This window comes from Diadema antillarum, unplaced genomic scaffold (assembly GCF_040938485.1).
Source record: "Diadema antillarum isolate AM-2024a unplaced genomic scaffold, OU_Dant_1.0 seq00000878_RagTag, whole genome shotgun sequence".
NCBI lineage: Eukaryota > Metazoa > Echinodermata > Echinoidea > Diadematoida > Diadematidae > Diadema > Diadema antillarum.
Genome location: NW_027271742.1, coordinates 42,131 through 69,593, shown reverse-complemented (window position 1 = coordinate 69,593; position 27,463 = coordinate 42,131). Strand labels below are relative to the sequence as shown.

Sequence of the window (27,463 nt, the reverse complement as noted above, 5' to 3'; positions counted from 1 at the left end):
CATGGGCGCACTAACTATGATGCTTCGTGAGGGTACCATTATCATTGACCTAACCACAATATTTCTTGTGGCTACAATCATCATGCTAACTTTAAGTAACCACAAGATAGTTCATTTTGGTCCTTATCTCAAATATAGATGTCGTCCGGCACCGCTATCATTGATGCTGGCTAAGTTAATATGTTGAGGACGGGTTGATTTTGCTACAACATGCATTTCCCATTGACACCTGCCTGAGTATATTCGGGACTCATCCTCAATGGGTTAAAAGTAAGTTGAAGTCAGGTTAATCCTGTGGGAATCTTAATTACGATACATAGCATGCTGTGTTGGCACAATGAGTGGGCTGATTTATGCATTGCAGCTCTTCTAGTCTCATGGTCTCATTTTTTTTTTCATTTTACTGTGCAACTTTTTGTGGGTTTTGTGATGGAGAGTTGCCTACTGTAAAAGTGGAAAATTTTGCGGTGTTGAAATTTTCACGCATTTCGCGCAACCAGAACCTAGCGCGAAAATAAAATCACGCGAATATTCTTGCATGCCATATGATCCAGTAGTTGATGTCTTGATTCCGCGGAATTAAAAACCTGCGAAACTCTTCTCACCCGGCCAAGTGCGAAAAAGTAGTCGCGTGAATATATCCACTTTTACAGTATCACGTTATAGGGTCACTGAACTTGTTCTCTTCCTCACTTTACCTGTAAACGTCCTCTGATGTACAACACTGGGGACATGAAGGGTCGCCCTCTCCGAGTCCTCAGACTGATTGTTTTCAGCTATCACTCGACAGAAGTACACCCCAGCATCAGACATTTGTATTCGGTCAAAGCACAGCTGATGGGACGTTTCCTCTTTGGGTGAAACACAATAGTAAGCATAAGTTAAAATAAGATAAGATAATAGCCACATTAAACTTACCATATTTCCAAGAAAATACTGTAAGGCTACATCTGCTCTCTATCTTGGGAAATCACAACTGACCAGATTAAAGACACATTTAAAAACTATTCCCTGCATCTTACACATGTTTATCAAAGAATTGTATTTGTGGGTTTTTAGAATGCAATTGAGTTAATTGTATATTCAGTGCAATAAAACAAAGAAACAAAACTTCATGATGCAGGAATATTTTAATGGATCTATGGTTCCACTTGAATGATTTGACACAATTAATCATGTGTTACGACCTCAAAAAGTCAAAACTATGTCAGAGCAAGTAGAAGGCTTGACATACTGAAACTCATAAAAAATACCTAGTAATTTGTAGAATTCAAAATATGGACTTTGTCACAAACCAAACAGTTGTATAAATAATATGGCCAGGAACTCTTTGTGCAAGTCAGGCATCTTTTCAAGTAGTTGATTTTTTTTCTTCCCTCAGATATAGCCTGAGGTGACTTAATATTCTCAAGGGATATTGAAAAAAATATTGGGGTTGTATAACTTCTTGACATGTGATGTACACTGCAGTTTTTCTGATACCTTCGAGGATCTGATCGTTCTTGAACCACTGGTAGAAGAGCTTTGAAGAGGGGCAGCTGGCCACGCACTCAAACTTTTGGTCCATCCCCGGCACGCATACCACGCTGCAGGGGTTCCGCAGAATCTCGATGCGGCAGCGCCTCTTCACGGTCTCGGCCACGGTTGCCACGGAAACGGTGACCTCGCTGCTCCAGTCCTCACCGACAGAGTTATAGGCGTGACAGATGTAACGCCCCATGTCACTCGAGTTTGCCTGGGCAAACTGCAATCAGAAAGATGCCACACAAGAGTTTGAGAATAAAAGATGATACCATTTTGGGTGGTTACACGGCATTATGTCTGATTTGACACATAGGCAGCATAATACAAGTTTGGTCAATTTGGTGATTTGCTTCGTCAGACTATTGTATCACCTAAAATCTTTGTAAGCAGATATCATAACAAATTGTCACTTGTTGGACATTTTCTCGTATCGCTGATTTTGCCAATTGCGACAGTCTAGTACTTATTACCTCCTCTTTCACAAAACAGATAAGAATAAAAGACAACTAAACAAGTGAAAATATTTGTGTTGAATGTTTTTACTCTGTGATTCCTTGTGCTGTACATGAAATCGGAAATACTGTACAAGTGTGTAGATGCCAACATCACAACATTTTAAACTGCAATGGCCCATGCAGCATGCTAGACCTACAATGTGGTTTACTAGTTGCATGAGATTCAGTATTGGCATGGCTTGATTTTTTTGTGTGTGTGTTTTAAATGACTTTCCATGCATTGTTGCTTTTGCATGTGTTTTTATATTAGTGGTTGAAAAGTGATTTGCAAAATTTGCAAATATAAAACCAGTGGGAAAGTCTCCCCTTCATCAAATTATAAGATACGGTGTAATACCATGTATAATGTTGTTTACAACCTTCTTGCCATTATCACTGGATAAAGATAGTATACAAATATACTTCGCCTTGAGAGTTTCTTGTTAAAACTATGGGCAGAGGTGACTCCAAACTAGTACTATTCACTGAGGGGCGCAGCCCCGAGGTGAATAGTACTAGTTTGGAGTCACCGAGGCCCATAGTTTTAACAAGAAACTCGAAACTAGGCAAAGTATATTTGTTTTATATTTTGGATCAAAAATTTGAATAAAAAGTGACAATCATTATAGGCTTATAGCCGCACTGCGGCGGCAGCGCAGCACCTGCAATACGCATCAGTGCGAGAGATCGGAAATTGAAAAACGTAGTAGCCGTGACACCGCCAGAGTTGCCCGTCACATGTATCCAAGCGATCGCATGGCCGCTGCAAACCTGAACACTAGAATTCGGGACCGGACGGGTAAAGGGTGATTGTGACATCATTTTGCAAATAGTATACTATTTGCAAAATGTCGTCATAAAATTGTCAAACACACCAACATTCTTAAATAGTTCAAAATATCTATAATCACGTGAAGCTCTTTTAACCAATCAATGGAAGACAAATTTTTGATCCAAAATATAATAATGATTATGATAATGATGAAGATGAAAACGATGACAATGAAGATGAGGATGATGAGCATTATTTTTATCAGAAATAATGTGGTACTCATAATTTTTATCCTGAAGTTAGGTCTCAAGCAAAACTAAACAATTCCTTTAAAGAGTGACTACATTTTGGGGCATGTGCAACATAACAAGCCTTTTTTGGCTTTCTATGTACATATTATTTTCTGATCATTTTATGCACACAGAACTTTTATATTGAGCTCATGCTCTATATGTACCTATTGTTTGTTTATCTGATTTCCTACATTTTTTTTTCTTCAAATTTGCAGCATTGGCTAGGGAAATGTACACATGCACGTCGCATTCACGCCAGGATCAGAGTTTGCATATTTGTGCATTGTTAAATTTGGAAACAGTCCCTTACTCGCGAAATAAAAAAACAACAACAAACAAACAAACAAACAAACAAACAAACAAACAGACAGACAAACCTGCAAATACAGTATACATATGTATGGTGTATACAGTACACACATTTTCATATATCATGAACTGAAAATAAAGACTGAATTGAATTGAAAAATAATCAATACAATTTTTTTTTTTAGCACAGCATTATAGAAAAACAACTCATGATTGCACTATTGCCTTGTACCATCAGTAAATTTTGCCCTTTCCTACAACATGCTCACCTCAAGCATGTGGGAGGTGAATCCTTTGATTGGATTCTTGGTGCTTATGCCGCTCTTGGGGTCTAGCTCGATACGGTACCACTGGTAGTTGGGCTTTGGGCACCCACTGGCCCTGCAGGACATGGTCAGTTCCCGGCCCAAAGTGACCTCTATCCTGGCCTCTGGCTGCTCAACGATGATTGGCTTGGCATGTATCTGATTCTGAAGGCCCAGAGAGCTTGGAGGTGCTGTTTTGAAAGTAACAAGACAGCCACAACAAATTCTACATTGAACTGTTCAGCAGTATGGGGTTACAAGAAATTGTACATCAATCTCAACTGGTAGACATTAAAAACCTCCTAACGCAATTTTGAGTACCAACAATACTGATTTGATTTTTAAACATGGTCCACAGTACACAGTCCACACAGCTGAAGAATCTCAACTCGAGTCAACCATTATTGATGAGCATGAGTTTCGATGCAAGTATTTGCTGACTGGTGCTATTCGTGGCTTTAGAATGTACCCTGATAGGCTGCAAGTGAAGATGATCTATGACTCTGTCTACTTCCACTTCGTCCAATAGCCATCTAGTCTCAAACTACGCGGTCTAATCCTGCTTCATCTACACCCAGTTTGTCTGAAGACCTTAATAGTTCAATTGCCACTTAGCCTCATTACCAGCTGGTCTACTTCCAGATGGGCTATGCCCATTTCGTCTAAAACCCCCAGTTTATTATAGACAAAATGGAAAAAATCCAAGGAGTCAAAATTGCAATTAGACCATCTGGTCACGAGATGAAATGATAATTAGCCAAACTGGATATTAGACCAAATGAGGATTTGACCAAATGGGCATTAGACCAAATTAATAGCAGACCAAATGAGTTTAGCTGTAGTGGTGTTAGATGAACTGGGAAGTAGACCATCTGATATTAGACCAAGTAACAATAAACCCATATAAATAGGAGCACTCATGAATCCTCGTGGTATCGGGTCTGCATAAAGGGTAAAGGAGGTGGGAGCGACTTACAGGCTGTCTCGGGGCTGACTGGAACTTGGAGAACAGTGAGGTAGGCCCACTCGGTGAAGACATAATTCTGCCCACCCTGTGGCAGGTGGTAGACCTTGCAGCAGTAGCCGCCAGACTGGTCGTGGGAGACCTGTGGGAGATCCAAGATGGCATCCGCAGCACCGTCCACCTCTTCGTATATGATGTCTCCATTGGGATGCCTTGTGTATGCTCTGTACCATTGATACCTGGCAATCGAAACATACAGAGATGGAAATTTAAACAGTCTCTGTCAATTTACTGAAAAAGATGTTTTTTTCTTTCTTTCAATTGAATTACAACCTTTCACCACCAAACCCTCATAATTCTTCCCTTTTTCCTCAAAGACTGTGTGCATTGTAAGCATCAACAACCTGGGAAATATACAACAGCTGGGGCAATATCAACAACAGCCGGGGCAATATACAACAGCTGGGGCAATATCCAACAGCCTGGGCAATATTAACAACAGCCTGGGCAATATTAACAGCCAGGGCAATATACGTGTACAGCAGCCTAAAACTGAAAGCCAGACACAGCAAGGATGATGGACCTGGGATCTTATCTAAGATACAGGAACAGAACATTGATTTCCTAATATAGGTCCTTTTAGAATTCTCCCTAATCCAGATGACTTCCAACGATGTAAAACAGGCCATATTTCCCTTCCACAAAGTTGCCACAGAGATGGTCCATCATGAGACAAATATTACAGAAAATCAAGATTTCAATTTGGATGCAATTATAAGCTTGCAGTAGGTATTGTAGGTATTAATAAATGATATCTTAAAATGCCACAGTAAGATGCTTCAATATATTAAAAAAAAAAAAAAAAGTTAGTTTGAATTTCAAAAAACTCTACAACTATGAAATTTTGACTGGAGGCACAGTCTGAAGTGGAGATTTTTTTTTTTTTGATTACGAGTAAGAAGATTGTGGTGATGGGCCACAACTGAGCTCACATTAAACTTAAACTTTGCTTTGTTTGTCACTGAGAAGATAATTATGCTTGCATGCTTTCTTTACTGATTACTGATGTTTTTCAGGTAACTCTCAATAAACAATTCTTTTTTGTTCCCTTTTGCCACTGTATCAACGTAAACTTTATGTGAGAGTTCTGCACGGTAACAGTGTAATAGGTTGTTTAATTACTCCATGATCACGCCAGTGAAATAGCTTGGCAAAGTTTTGGCTTGTTACATGGACACATACATAAAGTGGTTTCAAGAATGTTGCTTACCCAGTTTTATCTGCACTTCTAGACTCATCCAAGAGTCTTTAATTTTGATTTAATCTTAATTTCAATTTCAGTTTAGATCTTTATTTTAGATTCCTTTTTGTAATTTCACTTTATTATTTCCATTTTTTATTGTTTATTTATTCATTAGTTCGTTCGTTCGTTCATTCATTCATTCATTTATTTATTCATTTATTTATCTTTCTATTTATTTATTCATTTATATATTTTACTTATTTTGCTGCTAACATTTTCCTGCCTGGGAGTCCTAAATATTGAACTATGGTACTCACAGTCTGATTTTCACATATATGTCTTGAAATGATTCTTTTCTGGTATTCACACTTGGTTATCTTGAGCAAAAAAAAAAAAAATGATAATAATATTCATTACCATACTAGAAACTCAAACAGTTTTGCTACTTATTACTTTATGTTTGAACCTCTGGACTTTGCACATTATAAGTTTTCTTTCATGGGTCAAATTTACATCGGAAACAGATTGCAACAATTTATCAAGGACAGCCAGTCAGAGACAGGCATAGAAACTTCCTCCTGCAATGCATTTAGATGCATTGGGAATCTATAGTAATTAACCCGTTGAGGACGGACTGATTTTGCTACAACACGCATTTCCCATAGACACCTGCCCTAGTATACTCGGGACTCGTCCTCAACGGGTTAACGCCTGTGAGCCTGTGTATGAGTGGGAATGTACAGTGTATGTGAACCTGTCGTAACCTCATATCTTAAAGGGATGGTACAGTATTGGTGGAGATGAAAATTGGGCTTTAACTTTTTTTGCGAGTTACCAAGAAAACACTCATGAAATAGTACAGAGCATACCATTTTAAGAGGAATTCAAAGTTTATTTGATGAAAATCGGGTTTGGAATAGCTGAAACATCTAAAAACAAAGTAAAACAAAACGATCGTAATAAAATGTGAGTCCCACACTTTATTAGGATCACTCTGTTTTGGATATCTCAGCCATTTCAAAATCAATTTTCATCAAATAAATGTTGAAATCCTCATGGAATTACATGCTCTTTCATGTTTCATAAAAGGTTTCTCACTATCTCACCAAAAAATAAAAACCTGAAGTTAAGTCCCAACAAAAACTATACGATCCCTTTAAATGCAGTCATGACTAGAATTGAATTGAGCAGACCTAAATTGAACTGAATTGAATTGAAATTAATATTCATTCAATTTTGGTAGACTTTAAATACGGTACTACTTCCTTAACATATTAAGTGCTGAACAAAGGACAAGAAATAATGGACCATGTTCATATAATGTGCCTGCAGCTGAGTGCTACTGGCATACTAGTAGTCAAAGAGCAACAGTCATGTAAACTTGCCATGATCACTTTCCATTGTATATTGCATGGCTCCATAAAATCAACAATAGCCCATCATGAAGTTTCTAATCGAACAGTGAGTCACTCCTCATGTTTGGTTTTTGTTCCAAGGTAATATTTGAGCTGAAGGACAAAAAAATAAAATAAAACAAAAAACAACAACACACACACACCCCCCCCCCCCAAAAAAAAAAAACCAACAACAAAAACTTGACTCCAGCTAAAACTCTGTGGACACACACACAAAAAAAGGAAGTTACACGTACATGTATTTTGCCACACGGCACCAGCAAATGGAAAAATGTGGAAGTACATGGAGACAACAACACCCCTGCCATTGCACAATAATCCATTGGCGTTTAGGAAGATTGCGCATTAATTGCACCCAAAATTGGTTTATAATAATAATAATAATAATAATAATAATAATAATAATATTCGCTAAACATCCACAATATTCGTGAAACATGCTTGTGTGAGTCGGCCCACATCCGCACACATCGCAGAGGCACGTTGCCAGGATTTTAGAGCTGAACAAAATTTTGGTTGTGGATGTCCTGCAATTCATACACAAATCTTCCTAAATGCCAGTGGGACAAGGCCTTTAAATGAATTGGCAACAAGTTTTAGAAGAATACAGTTCCTCTTTTTCTCTTAAACTGGCTCATTTGAAAATAAAAATCTGTCTGATTTTGTGCACATTTCACGCATTTAATCAGTTTCAGCAGAATCTACTTTCTTACCAGCACAGGATATGCAGTAAATTTTAGAGGATATGCAGTAAATTTTAGAGGTATACCCATGCAGGGAAAGCTAAATGGCATATTTTGAGGACAGAGAGAGAAGTACGGTGAGAGTGATGTGTGGTGTGAAACTACAATTTCATAGTGGATAAAAAGAAGACTGAGGATATGAGGGAGATCACTGGGTTGAAGGAATCAGTGGAACAGGTGGCAAAGGGTGAAAGGAGTGTGATGGTATGGGCATGTGTTGAGGAAGGATGAGGATGATGTCCTGAGGAATGTGCTAGAGTTTAAAAGTGTGTGAGCCACAAAAGCAAGGGCGACGAAAGAAAATGTGGATGAGACAGCTACATGTAAAGTAGATGGCGGAAGAGCTCGGGAGGGTTTGGCTTAATCCTTTGGAGACGATTTCCGAGTATACTCGGGCAGGTGTCTATGGGAAATGTGTGAGATCGTATAGCAAAATCAGTCCATCTTCAACGGGTTAAGAAAGGAGGATGCCCCAAATTGGGAGAGATGGCAAGAAGGTGTGAGAGCTTGTTGCTGTGAAAGCTGTGAGGTAAATCCAGCTACCCCCCCCCCCCCCCCCCCCTTATTGGGGACAGACACAAATAAAAACTGGTATGATGATAATGATAATGACTCACAGAAACAAGTAACTCCAGTACGGGGTATAAACCTACACACATTTTAATAGTGTGATATGGAAACTCCAGTACAGTTGTTTCCGTGCATACACTCTCTGTACGCTGTCCATTGTTTGCTTTTATGTCTATACTCAATTTTTTTTGTCGGTATTAATAATTTCCGTTGACAGGTTTATTGGCTATCCGTCTGTGCTGTGTCTCCTTGTAATACAATTATCATAAAGCATGTCTCAGTGCATTTCTATTGCTAAGTGGCCTGCATTTATAGCACACATAACTTCATCTTTGATTTACTGTTAGCTTAAAATAGTTTAAGGAAGCGATGTGGAAGAGAAATTGATTCCTGAGCAAACACAGAATGTTTTGTGGAGTAGAAATATGAGTATTTTCACTTTCAATGATACCAACATAAAAATAAATAATACTAAGTTTCACTATTTACATAAATCTTGATTTGAGATATCGTTGTATGTGGCACACTGGCAGAATTATAAACATGTGAAGTTTGTCTCACTAGATGTTCAGTGTAAAAAGCTAATTGCACTGTTAAAGATTTCAAGTTTTACTGCAGTGCATTATGAAAGCCTTGTCACACTTTTGTTGTTGTTGTTGATGTTTTTACAAAAGCCCCGCTGCATTCCATTGTCACTGTGTATGACGGTTGTCTTTTCAATTTTGTTAAAATGATGCTCTTGTGCAATATTTATCTGTATTTGTCTGATACAAACATTTGTTCTGCCCGACTTTGTGTCATTTCCTGTTTGACACTATGTTTCAATCACACGGGGAATAACAAACTGAATTTTTTTTTACTGTGATTTCCTTGACTCATAATTACAACTGTACAAGTAATGTGCTTTCATTGTATGCAGACATTGATGAACTTGAATAGAATCAAATTTGAATGAAATTCCCCAAATTTATGGTAAACACAGACCATGTGATTGTCGTACCTTGGGTAAGGGAATCCCCGCGCCTCACAAGTGAATACAGCGGTCTCCCCAGCCACAACATTGGAAGACACTGGTTGCTGGATTATCTCCAGTTGCTCTGAGAAATGCATGAAACACAACACAACAAAAGAAATCATCAAAAGTGAAACAGAAATGGAAAAAATAACACTTTTTGACCATGAAACTCTGAGTATACAGTCCAATAGGAAAGGGCTCTGTTTTTTAATGCATCTCTCTATGACTTTACATGCATTTGTTTTCCTTTTATCTGCACATGTAAGCACAGGAATACATTTATTTTTTTCTCTCTCTTCAAACACATTTTGCTTTTACTTGAGAAATGCAGTCAAAGGCAAAAACTAGAGTATGAGTACACTAAAGGGTTTCACAGAAAACAAATCAAATTTAAACTAACATTTCTGCAGCGTGTATTTTTTTCCTTGTTACTCCCACATGAAATTCAGGCAATCTCACATGTATAGACCCTCTTTGTTATCCTATACAGTACACATGAATAGAGCGAAATAATCAAACAAGGAAACATTCTGCTCCAAATGACCCCCATCATCCATTGATAGTCTCCAATGATTAATATATCTGCTCTTCCTTTTTTAATCATAGGTCTCCATATATTATAAATACATTCTTTTCATTATAATGTTGTTTGAGAGAACACAACAAGAAATTCATTCATAAACAGCTTAAAATGCATTCCTCCATTTTCCCTTTCGTATTCAAGCTGCTCTTGACACACAGTGTTCAGTTTAGACACGACATTGACATGCCAGTTTCTATGTATCGTCTCATCCACCAGAAAAGCTGGACAAAACATAATCCTTGAAGTACAATGTGAAGAGTTATCTTGTTGCTTTTTGCTCATATCCTGGTACAAATAATGTCCCGTCCTTCCTTCTAGGAAAGTATTGTGAAATATCCCCAAGAACCTTTCTGAGAATGTATACTCAGTACAGTGTACACATTGATTCAGAAATGGACACAAGTGCAAATATTTGCCACAACTCTGATCAGATCTTGCGCAATCTTGTGAACACAGCACAATCACAGACACACAGAAACTTTACCTTTAAAGGAAACAAAACTCACACTTTGTCATGTCAATTGTGTGAATGCAGCAACATTAGAAAAATAACACATCAATAAAAGTTTGAGGAAAATCGGGCAATCAATTCAAAAGTTACGAAGTTTACAAATTTTGGTGTTGTAATCACTGGATAGGGAGACTACTACACTGCATGATGTCATCATGGACAACAATATGAAGGAAAACACAAAGAAAATGCAATATATTATCACTTTTCTGTTAGCAATATGAAACAGCACTTGACTTTAATACCACTTTCAGAAAGCACAAAGACTAATACTTCCCTTGACATACTGTATGTCAGTAACAAGTTGATGGAATGTTCGTGGAAAATGAGATTTTGTGGAATTCTCCTTGTGTTTTCTCTATCATCGTAATATCCGAAATGGTGTCATGAAGTGAAGTAGTCTCCTAATATCCAGCGATGACGGCATTGAAACTTTAAAAATTCATAAGTTTTGTATTGATTGTCCAATTTTTCTCAAATTTTCACTGATGTGTTTTACTAATATTGCTGCTTTCATCAATCAACATTGATATTTGGGCTTTGGTTTCCTTTAACCCATTCCCTGCCCCGACAAGGTGAGACCAGTACATAAAAAGTTTGATTGCAATCAAGTTTGCAAACTCTATTCTTGTTATCAATGTTAAAAGTAAGTTATCACTGGAAAGGTTTTATTTTGCTCTATCTGATGATGGAATTAATTCAGAATGTTTAAAAATGGCACTTAGTCCATTTGCAATCGAAGTCTTAGCATGGTCTACTGAATACTGTGCATGTGCATCACAAAACAAACTAAAAGTTGCATGCCCCAATTTTATGTGAGGGCTCAAAATAGGTGAACTGGGCATCATAATGTATACTATACAAACTAAAATAGTACATATGGTATACATTGTAATCTTCACTGTATTTTTGCCAGAATGTGTGTATGGTTAGTCAATTGCCCTACTTTTCCATACTAATATGCCAAATTTAACGAAATCAAGAAATGTCTGCGTGTATTTCCTGTGTCCATTGCGTGAAAAAATGAAATGTCAGATAACATCACTGAGCCAATAAGTTTTAAAGCTCAATGACATTCATTGTACATGTCACATTTCATCCTCGCATGAAGTGACCTCATACATGAAACATACCTGGAGTCAGTGCACATAAAACATAACTCAGGAAATCATCTTGACATTTCTTAACCTGACCTATCATGAGTTTTACCCCTTAACCCTCCACAGCCTGTAAGAATTAAGGCTCATACTGGGATCTGCCTTGAACAAACTTGAAACGACTACTCGTAGCACGAACTTGGCTCCATCACTTCTTGTTCTAGGCTTGAGAAGATTTGTAAAGATTCCTGAATTTGGGGGATTTTTCTCCCCAGCCTCCTCCCAACCCGGGGCAATGGGCCCCTGGGGCCCCCAAGTGGGAAATGGTGCCCATTTAAATTGTACAAATACACATTCTATCACTCTTGCAAACACACTTGCCAAGTTTGGTGAAAATTTAATGAAGAATTTAAAAAAAAAAGAAAATTTAAGATTTAGGCTCTGATTGGACCCCTCCCCCCACATGGCTGTGGAGGGGGGGGGGGGCACACTCAGATATGCTATGAACAAACTTGAAGCTAATGTCACCAATGCATTTACTCATAGCACTTTAAACTTAGCTCTATTACTTCTGGTTTAACATAAGATGATTTTTCATAATTCCTTAATTTGGGGGCATGGTGCCCCTCTGAACGAATTGAGACCTGGATCCCCCCTATGGATGCTACTCGCCATGTTTGGTGAAAATCTATCTTGAAGTCTTCAAGAAGACGCTGAAAATGTAAACAGTTTACAAACGGCGCACTCTGCATGATGCACATTAGATGATAAATGCATGCAACTGCTCACTCAAGCCTTTGGCTCAAGTAAGCTAAGATAAGGCGTTTTCACATCAGCCCGATGTTTCGAAATGGCGCGCTTATTTTCTGACTTGAGAAATTATCGCGATAGCAAAATAGCACGCTATTTGATAATGTGAACACAAATTAGCGCGCTAAGTGTATCGCTCTGATTGAGAAAATTTCTCGAGTCCAACTCGGGAAATTCCTGAAATAGTGGGATAGTAGCGCAATATGTAATAATGTGAAAACGACATGAGAAATTAGCGTGATGCATCCCATCATGCCTAGCATGTGTGACCCGATCGATCGAGGCAAACTGCACACAAATCATTACAAATTTTTGAGACGGCAAACACATTACTGATGCTGTCTGCACATACTGAGCTGCCGAATTAGCTCGAAAAATATTCGGGCTAATTCTCTTCGGGCTGATGTGAAGAAATGAAATAGCGCGCTAATTCGCAATCGCGAAAAATATCTCGAGCTTGGATTTTTATCGGGCTGATGTGAAAACGCCTAATGTTGATATTGGAAAGATGCTGCAAGAGCATTGTAGAGTTTTGTATGGGTGAAAGACAAGTAGAGGGTTGACCTCAAGAGCAATCTACAGATGACTCAAAAGTTTACTTTCAATTGCCTATAAATCCTCCTCCACAAATGCTCAAAGTCCATAGAGATTGCAATCAGTGTACAGTTACTGTAGTATTAAACAAGGAAGTCACGAAACCTATCCTGTAAATATCACTACTGGTATTTCTCTTTCTGTGTGTGTGTGTGTGTGTGCATGTGTGTGTGTGTGTCTACCCTTGCACTGGTAGCAATACCAGTAGATTTTAGCACAACACTTCAACGCATCCCGGTAGACATGATTCAAGTGACTCTATCACTGCAATGTCCACTTTCTGTCGCCAAACACAAAACACCTTGGTCAGGGGCAGATCCAGGAATTCTGTAAAGAGGGGGTGCATTTACAAAATTAAAGGGTGGGGGGTGCATGCACCCCTCCGCCATATTTTTCTTTTTATTTCTTTTGTTTCAACAAAAAAATAAAGGGGGGGGGGGGGGAGGGGGCGTGTGCCCAGTGCAGTCCTCCCTGGATCCGCCACTGTTGGTTGTACATCATGTACTTGGATTCACCGACACTGATTGCTAGTACTACATTAATCGTTCTGGTGTGAATTCACTTTGTGTGTCTGTGTGTGTGTATGTTTTTATTTTATTTTTTCCTTATTTGTAGTAAATGGTGGATATCTTGCATTATACGTGTTAGAAAAACACATTGGTGGTGTTTGAATGAATGCATGAAAATCAGCAGTGGTCAAAAAACCCAACAAACCTCGTATCACAAAGAATTTGATATCTGTATGTCTTGGTGTCTCGGTGTGTGATGCAGTTTAGACACTAAAGCACAGAGAAGGGCATGCATCAAAAATTTGGAAGGATAAATTTATAAAAGCAGCGGAAAGTCAATGACTGTGACCCATAGGCCTTACCACCCAAGAACAAGTACATCAGCAGGAGTTTGTGTTTGACTCATGAGGGAAAAGAGAAAATAGCTGCCTCTTTCTCTGCATTGTTTGAAGGTCAAAGGCATTGTGACTTGATATGTACTGTGAGCTCTAAAAAGGGGCGTTTTGTGGATCAAACGAACGAAGGTTTGTTCAGATGATGCATTTGCCAAAATTATGAGACTGCTATTTTAATTGCTTTGTGTCTTCGCATTGCAGTGCATACATGTATGTACTTGTTGCTATCATAATGGTTTATCATTTTTTTTATAAAATAACTGTGCATGATTTAGTGTAATGCCCACATACTGGGCTTCATCTTGTGTGGTTAGCACGGGCCAATACCAGGCACCGCTTAAGCGGGAGCACCACTTAAACAGGAGAAAAACTTGTCTCCCAACCCCTCCCGATTAAGTGGTGACCACTGTACTGAGAGAGAGAGAGAGAGAGAGAGAAATAAAATGAGAGGCATACCTGGGGATTTGATGAGCTTGAGGGCTTGCTCATAATGCAGTTTGTTGAGGTAGGATGCTAGCTGCTTCACCGTCTTGTTGTGTCTGTTCCCGAGATCCCTCAGGAGGCTGAGTGCTGAGCTGCCCCCGTTCAGCCGTAGGCCATCCATGCTAAACCTGTTGATCTGTACATCCCTGGTACAATTAGAATGATAATTGTAAATGAAAATTGAAAAAAAAAAGATAATTATGCTGGTGCTGATGATTACGATTTTATAAGCCAAATGGTGTGCAATGATTTATGATTTATAACATACTGTACTGTAACTACAGAAGCATTCTGAGAGTGCAGACCTCTGCCATGCAGCTAATTTCCATCTGTACACACATGTGCTGAAAATCGTCCAATTGATATAAGTCTAAGCCTTTTGTTTATGTCATCAGTTTCCAGCTGCACTGTGCCCTGCCAGGGCAGAGCACACGCTTTAGAGCGAGTATGCAAACCTCAATTATGCGCAGTTTGAACCCCCAAATTAATTGCTCATATCCGCAAAAATATAAAAAATCCTTCAAAATTCCATACAAATAGGTAAAAATTCCCAGATCACTCCCAAAATTTAATCATCTGTACCTTGTGTCATTATCAACTTTTTCTGCAAGTTTCATCTATATCCGTCCACAACTTTATAAGTTATTTTGCACACAAACAAACCAACCAACCAACCAACCAACTGACCAGCTAACCAACCAGCCAACTACAAAGGCATTTAATGAAACATAACCTCCTTCCTTTGTGGAGCTAACAACTATAATGTGAGTAGAAAAGCACTCAGAGAGCTCAGACATACCCTATGTCAATCAGCTCATTACTATCCATACACACATGCTGAAAACCACCCTACTTCCCAATGGTAAAGAAGCCTAGTAGTTTCTAGGTTGAGTCTACCTTGGCTACCTGCTGCACCTTGAGCATGCATGCAGTGCAAGTATGCACACCTCAGATACGCATAGCTTGAATGCTCTTCTATGTTGGCCCTATTTGAACACAATAAAAATATCCTTCAAAAATGGAACCAAAAAAAAAAAAAGAGAATTTTGGATCCAGGCAATCCAGATCACTACCAATATTCAATCATCAGTTTTTTATGTCATTGTTAATTTTTCCTGTCAGTTTTATCCAAATCCATTCTCAACTTTTTATTTTGCAAACAGATCAACAAATCAATGCCAAAAAACAAAAACAAAAACAAAAACAAAACAACAACTTCTTGGCAGAGGTAATAATAATAACAATAATTATAACAAAGACAACTATTACTAAATAATGAATTTATTACAATAACAACAATTTAAAAATTATGATGATAATTATAGAAATAAAAATAGTAACATTTTATCAGCAAAAAATCAGTAAAAATTCACAATGCACAAACATACTTCTGTTACATTCAATTACAGTAGGAACATGTAGGTTTTTTAAATGAAAAAGAAAGAGCATAGATCTATATAAAAAGCAGTATAACGTGTATACTGTCACGATATGTTCTATTAGGATAAGTTATTTCAAACTCACACTAGATAAACACATATAATTTCTCTTTCCTTTTGAAGTACTCATGATTGGTACTTTAAAAGTGAAACACACTCATCTTGGACTCTGTATCAGTTCTGTCATTTGATAAATAGAGCTGTAATTAATGGCTATTAGCAGGCAAAACCAAACCATGAAATCATATAAACTACATAGGGCAGATACAGCATTTTCTTTAAAACAATAAGTATGTTACTTAGTATTTCTGCTTTTTACAAGATACTGTAGTCACGTATGGAACATGTCATATAAAAGTATGTATGTAGTTACCGGTACATAAAAACCTTGAGCTTGTCCATATAAGGTTTTATTTACCCAGGGTAGCCTCTTCAGTGTTGCCACTGTTCTACCAAAGGGCCCTGCTATTATTATTACCCTAGCATTGCCAGGTACCCATTTATACACCTGGGTTGAGAGGGACATAGTGGGTAAAAACATCTTGTCCAGAGACGTAAGCACTGGGCGGGATTCAAACTCGGGTCCTCCGATCGGGAGTCGGGAGTCTTATCCACTATGCCACAGTGTCCCCATCAAGGGTTATTTAATTTGTGTCAAATATAATTGTTTGTTTCTTTGTTTAACAGGCTGATTTCTCTTGAACAGACAGTGAGAGGGTTGAATTTATAATCAGTCCATCATTATCCTCAAGTCAAAGAAGTTCAATATGGAGTGGATACAGAATGCTTTCAGATTGGTAGAGACTCCAACACTTTAGCACCTCCTGAGTTATAGATTCTCCTACCTTGCATTCCAAGCTGGAGATTTACTAGACGACTACAGAATGTGTGCTAAGTGCACATCAAGAGCATGAAGTACCAGGATCCAGGGTTCGCTCTCAGGAGCAGTAATTTGTATTCACACACAGTGTACACATGCATCGCCTGCAACTGTACTTGTGGACAGCCCACAGTGCATGAATAATGCAGCACGGTAGTGTGTATGGTCTCCATCAGTGGTTAACTATTTTTCATTTAAAGCCAAAATTTTAAAGGACATGTTGATACATGTGTGGATCGAGTGAATGCAGCAATATTAGGAGAACACATCAGTGAAAGTTTGGGGAAAATCAGTTCAAAAGTTATGATATTTTAAAAGTATTTGTGCAGTCACTGCTGGATGAGAAGACTACTATAGTGCATAATGTCACATGCATAGAACTACCATGGAGTAGTTCCATGGAATGACATATAAAGATTATAAAAACAGAATTTCACAAAATGCTATGTTTTTTGAAAAAGTGCACATTTCCTTGACTTGTCACTGACGTATGTTATGGGTGATATTATTAGCCTTGCCTTCTGAAAGAAGGAAGTCAAGCATTCGTTTATTATGTGAGAAAAGTGGAAATATGTTGAATTTTCTTTATATATTTCTTTATATTGTTCTAAACATACACTACGTATGACATCACAAGTTGTAGTATTCTTCTCATCCAGCAGTGACTGAGCAGAAACTGCAAAAATTCATAACTTTTGAATGGAATGTCTGATTTTCCCATGTTCTACTAGAAGTATTGCTTCATTCACTCAATCCACATTTCTATGAAGGTGGACTTGTCCTTTAAGAGAGGTGGGGGGGGGGGATGCATATTTTGTGGGTGCTTGCGTGAGAAAAAAATTACCACTCAAGTAGAAGAACAGAATAATAATAATAATAAAAGAAATAAACACTTTCCATCTATAGGAAAATCTCCTTCCAAAAGCAGGGGAGTCTGAGTTCCTAGATTGGCAAATAAGCCATATCTCGATGTACAAAATTTAATGTATGCGGTTGAAGTCATTCCTCGTAAGAGCGCTTTTAACCTTTGGAACCTCAGGATTGTCTGAGACAATGCAAATTGACAATTACTCTGTACAAAACATTTAATATCAAATTTGGCCTGTTATTTGATTGACTCTAGGTCGTGTAATTACTTGATGCATTCATTTGTGCCTTATTTTCTCTACATTTCATTAGATGTAAGTATGCCTTCAAGACTTAGGCATATTTACATAAAATGAAATGTAGAGAAAAGAGGCACAGTTATATATCAACCTCAACAAGAACAGTATGCAATTGTTGAATTTACATCAAATTTAAAAGCATATGAAAAGAATACTGTATCATAATATATTTCAGCTTTGATGGTCTGGCCATGTCATCCACATCAAGGAAGAGTCGAGGTTTCCTCATCAGCTCTTCTACAGCGAGCTGACCCATGGCAGTTGCAAGGTGGGCAAGGAGTGAAAACCGATTCAATCTAGCTACCCATGTCTTCCCACCCTTCTCCGTCTTTCAAAGGATCAATAGTTTTGGTTGAGACCTAACTTAAAGCCCAAACAAAGTTCTGGTACGCCTGCAAAAGTTGTCAAATTTCGCTCCCAAATGTGAAGGTATGCTTAGGAAATGTGCAGGATAACGATGTTTTTGCAAGATATTCGATGGGTAACGACGAAAATGCGAAATATTAGCCAAAAAGGTTCAGTCTCAGTACTTACCCGAACGGGGTCAGGCTAAACTCGGACTCGGGGTTAACTCGGCTTCGCTTTTGACAGCGGGATGAGTTTTAATGGTTGTCCCTCTGATTGTACAGTGTTGTCCTATGGGAGCGGCCTGTATAAACTGTGTTCTGGCTACTCACAGTAATGGTCCGAGTTGTTACAACGCGCGCATCAAAAACCTCTTTTGCGCGCATGCAAAATTAGTGTGCGCCTATCAAGCACCTCTAAAACAATCAAAGGCGCTTGATAAACAACAACAAAAACTCCAAAGACCGCGCGTCTCAGCAACTGAGGACCGCGCGCTGTCATTTTTGTTTTGTTTTGTACAGGATTACGTTAGCACCTGTGGTTAGCACGCACTTTCCTGTCCATTCAGTTAGGCCGCATTTGGTATTATGCAGTGGCCGGTAGAATGTGGCGATCACTAACTGCGTGTGAATTGTCTGAAGTAGGGTCGAATTTTTCCCGGAGACCGAGTTAGTCTGGAGCCTTCTGGAATAAAAGTCGGTTTTCCTACTATTATTATTTTTCTCAAAATACTCCAAACCGACTCATCATTCCGGCAAACCGCGTCAGCCAGGTAAGTTTCTTAGTGGACTCTTTCGATATATTGCAAGCAAAAATGAAATGGTGCTAGACGGGTTCTCAAGCACTTACCGAAACTTAGTTTTCACTTTAAGGTTTCTAACATTTTTTTTTGGTGAGATACTGATAAACCCTCTTATGAAATGTGAAAGAGCATGTAATTCCACGAGGACTCGGTGTTTATTTGATGAAAATTGGGAAATGGCTGAGATATACAATATCCAAAACTGAGCAATCCTAATTAAAAGGTGGGACATTTGACCCACCTTTTATTAGGATTGCCTTGTTTTACTTTGTTTTCGGATGTCTCAGTCATTCCAAAACCGATCTCTATCTAATAAAGTTTGAATTCTTTCAAATGGTATGCTCTGTATCACTTCATAAGTAGTTTCTTGGTATCTCATATAAAGTTAAAAGTCCAATCCTCATTTCTGCCTATACTTACAATCCCTTAAAGGCCAACTTGAACAATGGTTTGGACTTTAATATTCTATTGATGTATTCACACAGAGCAGTGGACACAAGATAACTTTCTAGAAATCTGAACTCGGAACTTACACATGTAACAGTGGGTGTGCTTCAAAAGAAACCTCCATGCTATATATTTTTAAAAAGACATTAGTGTAAAAAACAGAACCGCAAAGGTCTTATCAGTTAATAACAAGTCAATAAAGAAAAAGAAAGTTATAAAATTTCATATATTTTTCAGGAAATTTTGATAAATTAGTCGAAGTATGTTTAAATGAGATTCGGTGATTAGGCCTTGGCCTCCAAAATCTGGGATTTTTTTCATATGTACATCAAAACATGATTACTGGTAATGCAGTTGGTATGACTGTTTTGACAACAATCTATTCTCCCTCAAACAAACAAAGAAACAAACAAAGAAACAAACAAAGAAACAAACAAAGAAACAAACAAAGAAAGAAAGAAACAAACAAACAAAGAAACAAACAACAACAACAAAGAAACACAGATTGAATATTCAAAGCCACAGAACAATTCAATGTAAGAAATATCTAAATCTATTTGAAAAACAGAAATGAAACAGGATTTACGCCGGAGCCAGAGAAAATAAAGTTTCACTTTAAATCATGTCAGCTGAATCATAGCCTGAATTTCCTGCAAAAAATGATAGGGGAATTTTTCTTACGTGTAGATGTTACCAGGAATGACTGCAATGAGGGCCTTCCAATACGGTTTGTTGGTCCCATCGGGAATGTCCAGTAGGCCCGCCAACTGGTCCAGGATCTTGTAGGGTAGGTCAGTAATGATGAGGTCTGGGTTGAGGCTCGGATGCATCCTGGCAAAGGGTTCTCGTTGCATCCGCATGTGTGACCAGGCAGCTCCTCACCGACCGTGAGTTGCTAGGCAACATGAAGCACAAGTAGACACAAAAATGATTCTGATTGCCAAAAACGAAAAAAAGAAATCAGAAAAAAAAAACAAATTGCATGCAACTGGATTGAATTTAATTCACATTATGTATTAAACCAACAACACTGATCATGCAGACAATAATATCTAGAACATACAAATTTTAGTGGAGGGATCACAAAAAGCTAATATAGAGGCCTGTTTTATTGTGATCCATTTTTAAAAACAGAAAATAAAAAAGCAAAAAAAAGCAACAACAAACAAACAAACAAACAAACAAACAAACAAACACAAAACAAAACAAAAAATACCAGATGAGCTACAATGTACAACTTGTACAGAACTCTTTACTGAATACGCGTAAAATCTAATGTACACAATGTACATGTACACATGTCTTGATCACAAAATTTGGTCCCAACAACCAAAAAGGTGACAAAATTTGGCATACATTGTACTTTATTCATCCTGTATTAAACAACAAAATATGGTATGTGTACCTCGGTAGGTACCTGAAAAGACTGGTTACCTATAAAACAAGGGTCTTGCACAAACATTTGACCTAGACATACAATTGTACATTCATTAACATACAAATGACACAGTTATATTAATACATACCATGAAATACATAAACATACATGTACACTGTAGTCTGTGAATTTAAAAAAAATCACCATTCACAACTAATGCATACTGTCGCTTATTCTCATTACAGTGGCGAATCCAGAGGGGGGCACATCGGGCGCGCGCCCCCTCTTTATTTTTGGTACAAAAAAAGAAATAAAAAGAAAAAAATGGGGGGGGGTGCATGCGCCTCCCCTTTAATTTTGTAAAGGCGCCTCCCCTTTACGGAATTCCGCCCACGCTGCATTACAATATGAAAACAAAATATGAATGCATAGGTGTACTGCCAAATAAACACTGTCCATTCTACAGTGACGAGATATTTTGCATCAAATAATCATTTTACGTATTGTCCAACGGATGGTCAAAACAATGAAAGAAAGAATAAACACACTAATACACAAACGAGATATTGATATCCAGCAATGACACAATACTAGTAGCTTGTTCAAAACAGCAAAGATTGTGCATCAAGTTGATATCAGTAGAATTTGTACACTGCACAGTGACAGAGCAGCTACTGGTGTGTTATAGCCCAACATCCTGTACCTATGCTGGCCAGAATGAAATCATCTGTATTCATGCATTTACTTAAACTTTGGAAAGATCAACAGAAACGGAGATATTGACACTGATGACTGGTCAATCAATGCAAATCAGCAAGGAGTCGGCTTACTATATCTACTATCGGGTACCAATGACATGCTAATGTCAGACGTCACAGGTAAGTTAACATTACAACTGGTCTCCTTATCATATTATGGTTAACTTTTTTCCAGTTTCAGTTCACTATTTAGTTCAGTTTATAGGTTATCAGGCTATCATCCATTTGACCTCTAACATCTTATCTGTCTAATCATCTTCATTCCTTTCTTATTCAGATGTGTTCAACCACTGCACCCTGTACATCTAGTGCTTTCTTTTGAACAACTTTCTGTGTTCCCAAGGTATTCATCCCAGCTAGTTGCTACCTTCATCCTACATGTACTTGCTTTCATTGAACATAGTTTTGGTGAATTAATCATCTATTTGGGCTCCTCCATTCCTTTTAAGTCCAATGTGAATGGTTTCCTTATTTTACTGAATATGTATTTTATGCAAATTTTGTTCATTGTAATGAGCTTTAATACAAGTACAAGGGCAAGCAACCCTAGAATAAATCGGTGCACCTCAGGTCTTCAAGTCTGCAATTGAATGTTCTGTACCTGCAACCAACACTATGTACTACACCTACATTAAACCCAAATGCCTTTGGCAGCAATTCTCCAAGAAACTTCAATGCCCCAAAACGAGACTTTTTTTGTTTGTGTGTGTCTATCAACAAAGAATGGACAGGTTGGTAATTTGCCTGGGTGAAAGCAATAAAGCGATACATGTTTCCTTTTTCCCAGGGTCAACTGCATGTGCTATTGAACGATGCAAACTATCAATCGGAAGTTAGATATGAACAGACTATACGAAGATGGGCTCGCAAAGTCTTTTGAAATACACTTCATGGGTATATTAAAAGTGGAAGTCAAAATCTAGTGGGCTCAGTCTTTATTGCTACAAACTGTACCTTCCCAAGATGGGTTTTACAGCAAAACGAGTGCACTACTATGTTTGAAAAGGTAATTAGACACGATATGCAATTATGATTAAGAAAAAGAACAGATATTGAAAGCAGAAACTCTATTCCAGAACTTTCGATCAAAGTAATTTTTCTGGTGGGAATCCCACACAAATAAACATGAATTTAGGCAACAAATATGCAGACACATTTGTCTACACTTTGGGAGCCTGGTAAGGTTCCAGTAAGGAACAGGTTAATACCTAGTGAGGGACTGTGCAGCCTCATAATCAGAAAATGCACCAAGGATGGCAGGCTTTCAACAATCACTCACTTACAGTACAAATACATACAATTTTGCATACAATCCGTGAGGTTTGTATTTTGTGAAATTTGAGAGTCAGGTGCTATTCGCGAACCTATTTACACATTAAAATAAATCAACTATGTCTGATCTTGACATGAATGTGGATGTGCATGCATACAGTTTTCTGTTCAGTCCTTGCTGCACAATAATGAATTTAACCACTCACATTGTCAGGAAGCCCATATGTTCACGAAGAATTAGACTTGCTAATATTGTATTGCATAATACCACTACACTACTCATTCACTGCGTACTGAGTGACACAATTTTGCATACTTTTTCATCTGGTTAAAAAGCTGTACTACTGTACACATACATGGCATCTTACTTGGTGTCAGCAATTTTGTTCTATTCAGTCCTACTGAATATTAAAAATCAATAAGTCACATACAAAATTGTATTCACATTCATAGCAAATATGCCCTGTGACTCATTTTATACTTGACTCATTTATAAGTTCTTTGTGTTTGAGACTACTTTCATCATATACATTTAAACAGAGCATACAGTGACGTGTATATCCACTACAGCTGGTACAACCAAGCACATACCCGTACTGGTAATTTATATATATATATGACCAGTCAGCATTACCACACTTCTTGGTACCTTTTTTTACCCTTTCTGTCAAGTAGAGCTCTTTTTATTGCCTGTTCTCTTTCATGTATTCTATAATTACTTTTTGTGTATCTCTATGACTTGACATGATCCTATTTCATCCTTTTTCAATGACTGCTGCACACATCACCATCTGTACATTGTATACTGTTCTTCTTTCTTATAAGTGCCGTCTTCAGTCTGAAGGTTGGCGACTATGGACCTCAATTCTGTTCTGCTCATGGCCGCCTTACTACATGCGGTCACACTCTTTCCTGTCCACTCCAAGTTATGTTGCCACACCACACACTGCCCTGGCATCCTCTGCATCTCCAGCCTTCTAGAATCCCTACCAGTATGCTTTTTTTTATATGTACTGATGTCTTTTGACATGGCCAAAATATTTTAGTTTTCTTGATTTAACATCTTTCATCAAGGTTTTTGTGACATTCAGATGATCTAGAATATACTGATTTGTTTTCCTGTCTGACCGTGATATGCGGCCCAGGCGCCTGAATATATCCACATCTTGAATGCAGGCGGTCTTTTTATATCATTCAAGTACAATGTCCATGTTTCACAATATACATGTTCTATGTTTTAAATTAACTGCAACCATGCAGCCCAAACGTAAAGGAGCGCCCTGGGGTTAGTTCTAAATGATCTGCATCGAATGCCACTCCTCTTCATTCTTCATATCACTTAATGGTATTTCCACAAAATGTTGTCATTTAAACAAGGAACTTTGTAGGCTGTTATCAGGTAGTGCTTTTCTGTGAAGGCAAGTTCTCTGAATGTATCAATACACATTATGGATTAAAGGGTGTGTACAGTTCTGGTTGAGGTGAGGATTTAGCTTTATTAACGTTTTGCGAGAGATTCAGAAACCACTCTATATGAGAAGTCAAAGAGCATGCAATTCTAAGGGGTATCAAAAATTTATTTTTTGATATAAATCGGTTTTGGAATGGCTGAGATATCCAAAAACAAGGTGAAACAAAGAGATCCTACTGGCCACAAATAAAGGCATGGCCTGTCCGGTGTCACCTTTTATTATTAGCACTTTTTTTGATATCTCAGCCATTTGAAAACCAATTTTCATCAAATAAACGTGGAATACTTCTTAAAATTACATGCTCTTTCATATTTCATAAGAGCTTTCTCATTATCTCACTGAGGAATGTACAAACATAAATCCCCACCTCAACCAGTACTGTACAGTCCCTTAAGGTTCAAACCCAGGGCGCTCCCTTCCAAGTTCTAGTACAGTTTATAAACTTCGCATTCGGGCTGGTTGCAGTTAGGGTGGAGCCAGGATTGCAGGATACACTACAAGTACAACAAGCCTTGATGCATGAACCAGAAGCTCACAGATCCGACACTAATTAATCCACAACTCCACAAGTCTAGACAACGTCAATAGACCTAACTGTTAGTGCAGATTCAAAAATCTGCACTAGATCTATTCTTTACTGCCTCTTTAGTCAGAGATCAAAGCCAGGCAAGAAGTGAATTATAATCATTATTATTATTGATGACAATAATAGAGTTAATTCATTAATACTAGCAAAGTAGAAGAAGGCAATCCAAAATAAAGAATCGCCATTACTCAATCAGTGTCACATCAGCGTCACATCAGCGTCGAGGAAATGATGGAGAGCTAGCAGTAGCACTAGTTAGTAGCAGAAAGAAGAAAAGGTTCAAAGCAGAAGAGAAATATGATGAAATAAAGATCCAAAGCAAAGCAGGAGAGAGAGGAATAATTAATTGTGTTAATCAATGAATGATGTGAGCAACATTATAAACAGGATTTCACGTTCGCGTTCACAAACACTGTAGAGTGTAACGGTGTCGGTAGGTCAACCATGGTCCATGTATCAGGCCGCCGTCGAGAACGACACGGATGTTGAAGGGCTAGGCTACAACCTTGTACCTTTGTAGCTGACTGAGACCTATCGAGGTGAAAAGTTGAACAAGCCAGCTACTGGAGAGTCGAGAGGCTGCGATTTCTGTCTTTCTTTTGTTGACAAATATATTCCAGCAACTAAACTTGTGACATCTTCCTCTAGGAGAAAGTACATTCTGATAACTTACCTGTTGTTTCTTGCAAAAATCTGGTCCGGTAAGACGAAAAGAGTAGTTTTACCACAGTGCAGTGGGATGAAATCTGTCGACGAGTACGGCCATACTGATAATACGGGTGATTGATTCAACACGCACGAGTAACTCGCGGCGAGTCACAAAGCAAAGGCTTTGGAGTGAAATGGTCGGCCGTATGTTTACTTTGCATAGGGGACGTACGGACGCGTATGATTTTGCCCGTGTGCCTTTACTGACTGCAGGATCGGCGCAAAATAAAATGAGAACTTGACTGGAACTGTGACCTTATACACTACTTTTATCCAGGTTACTTTAGGAATGCGTCTTCACTGGAGAATATGTGTTCATTGAGAAAGTAACCTCGATAAATATTTTAGCTTCCCACCGAAATCTGATGCAGAACTCTAAATATCACTCTGATAATCAAATATCGGCTCCCGATTCTTTTGCACTGAAAAATTCGTGTCGTTTTATTGCAAGCCAGCAGCGAACTACAGAAGGGAGAAATGCGGGGAAATCCCTAAACGGGGCTATGACGTCATATAGGGGAAGACCACAACAGGTTACAAAATACAGAACTACCTTGTATCAGGGAGGCACCTCCCTGCTTGTATGTAGTACTTGGAGCTACTGGAGCTACTGTGGGAGTATCGTTCCAGAAATTGCTGTGTGTTGATAGTAATAGTCGGAATGATGATGATGATGATGATAATAATAATGATGATACAAATAGGCCTACTTAGTACTAATACATTGTATTAATTCACTTGTACTACAGTAACAATGATGATAATAATGACAATCAGAGAATAAATTGAAAATGCCCAAGCTTTAGCTGGTGAAATGATCAATACACAACTACACTTACCATTTCATCTCTGTACTTATCTCAACCAGGGATGCCAAGTTCAAAAAATTTTTATGAGTGAGATTTTCATGACTCAACGTCTTGGCGCGCGCACATGCGCGTGAACGAGGGTGTGGGAGGGGTTAGTAGGGAGCTTTTTCAATTTTTAGCTCTTAATGGTGCGATCAGGTGCATACTTAAGTGGCTATTTTTTACTTATTTTGAAAGACAAAAGGGAAATATACCTTCAATTGCAACTATCACTTTAATCCTTTGAGCTATGCTCATTATTAATAGGCCTAAGTTGCACACTTCCCCCAATGCATGAGAAAAACGGGTGCCATGCGTGAGATCGTGAGACGGACCCTAAATGCTTGAGTCTCACGCAGAATGCGTGAGACTTGGTAGCTCTGTCTCAACATGTTTTTGATAATCTGCACACTGCACAATACAAGAAAAATGTATGAGAATGAGACAGTGTGAATCTTGGCAAAAACCAAAACTGACTATATAAAGTGTTCCTTCGGGCAGTTCATGAATATTCTATCAGAGATGATCGAAGTATTTTGATATTGTTGAGGAACATATCCTTAAAAAACAATGGTCTGGCATGCACAAATGCCGTTGTAGCTGAACAACTGCTAGAACTTTCATTTTTCTGTAAATGTACCAGCTTCACTTGGAATTATTTTGTCCATCCTCACTTGCCTATACCGGTACCGGGTACTGAAGTCTTGATTATATCCGTTTGTGGTTGGTCTAC

General features: G+C 38.2%; 1 protein-coding gene across 1 annotated transcript in view; it reads right to left on the bottom strand.

Annotated features, from left to right (window-relative positions):
- Positions 1 to 25,984, bottom strand: part of LOC139740764 (mucosa-associated lymphoid tissue lymphoma translocation protein 1-like) — a 36,313-nt gene extending 10,329 nt beyond the window's left edge. Inside the window, exons 1-8 of the mRNA XM_071651339.1 lie at positions 25,848 to 25,984; positions 20,390 to 20,603; positions 14,603 to 14,775; positions 9,633 to 9,729; positions 4,674 to 4,900; positions 3,662 to 3,888; positions 1,483 to 1,744; positions 699 to 851 (exon numbers count right to left, since the gene is read on the bottom strand). Of these exons, the coding sequence (XP_071507440.1) occupies positions 699 to 851; positions 1,483 to 1,744; positions 3,662 to 3,888; positions 4,674 to 4,900; positions 9,633 to 9,729; positions 14,603 to 14,775; positions 20,390 to 20,568 (1,318 nt within the window). The 5' untranslated portion in view covers positions 20,569 to 20,603; positions 25,848 to 25,984. The remainder of the gene's footprint in view (positions 1 to 698; positions 852 to 1,482; positions 1,745 to 3,661; positions 3,889 to 4,673; positions 4,901 to 9,632; positions 9,730 to 14,602; positions 14,776 to 20,389; positions 20,604 to 25,847) is intronic.
- Between the last annotated feature and the right edge of the window lie 1,479 nt (positions 25,985 to 27,463).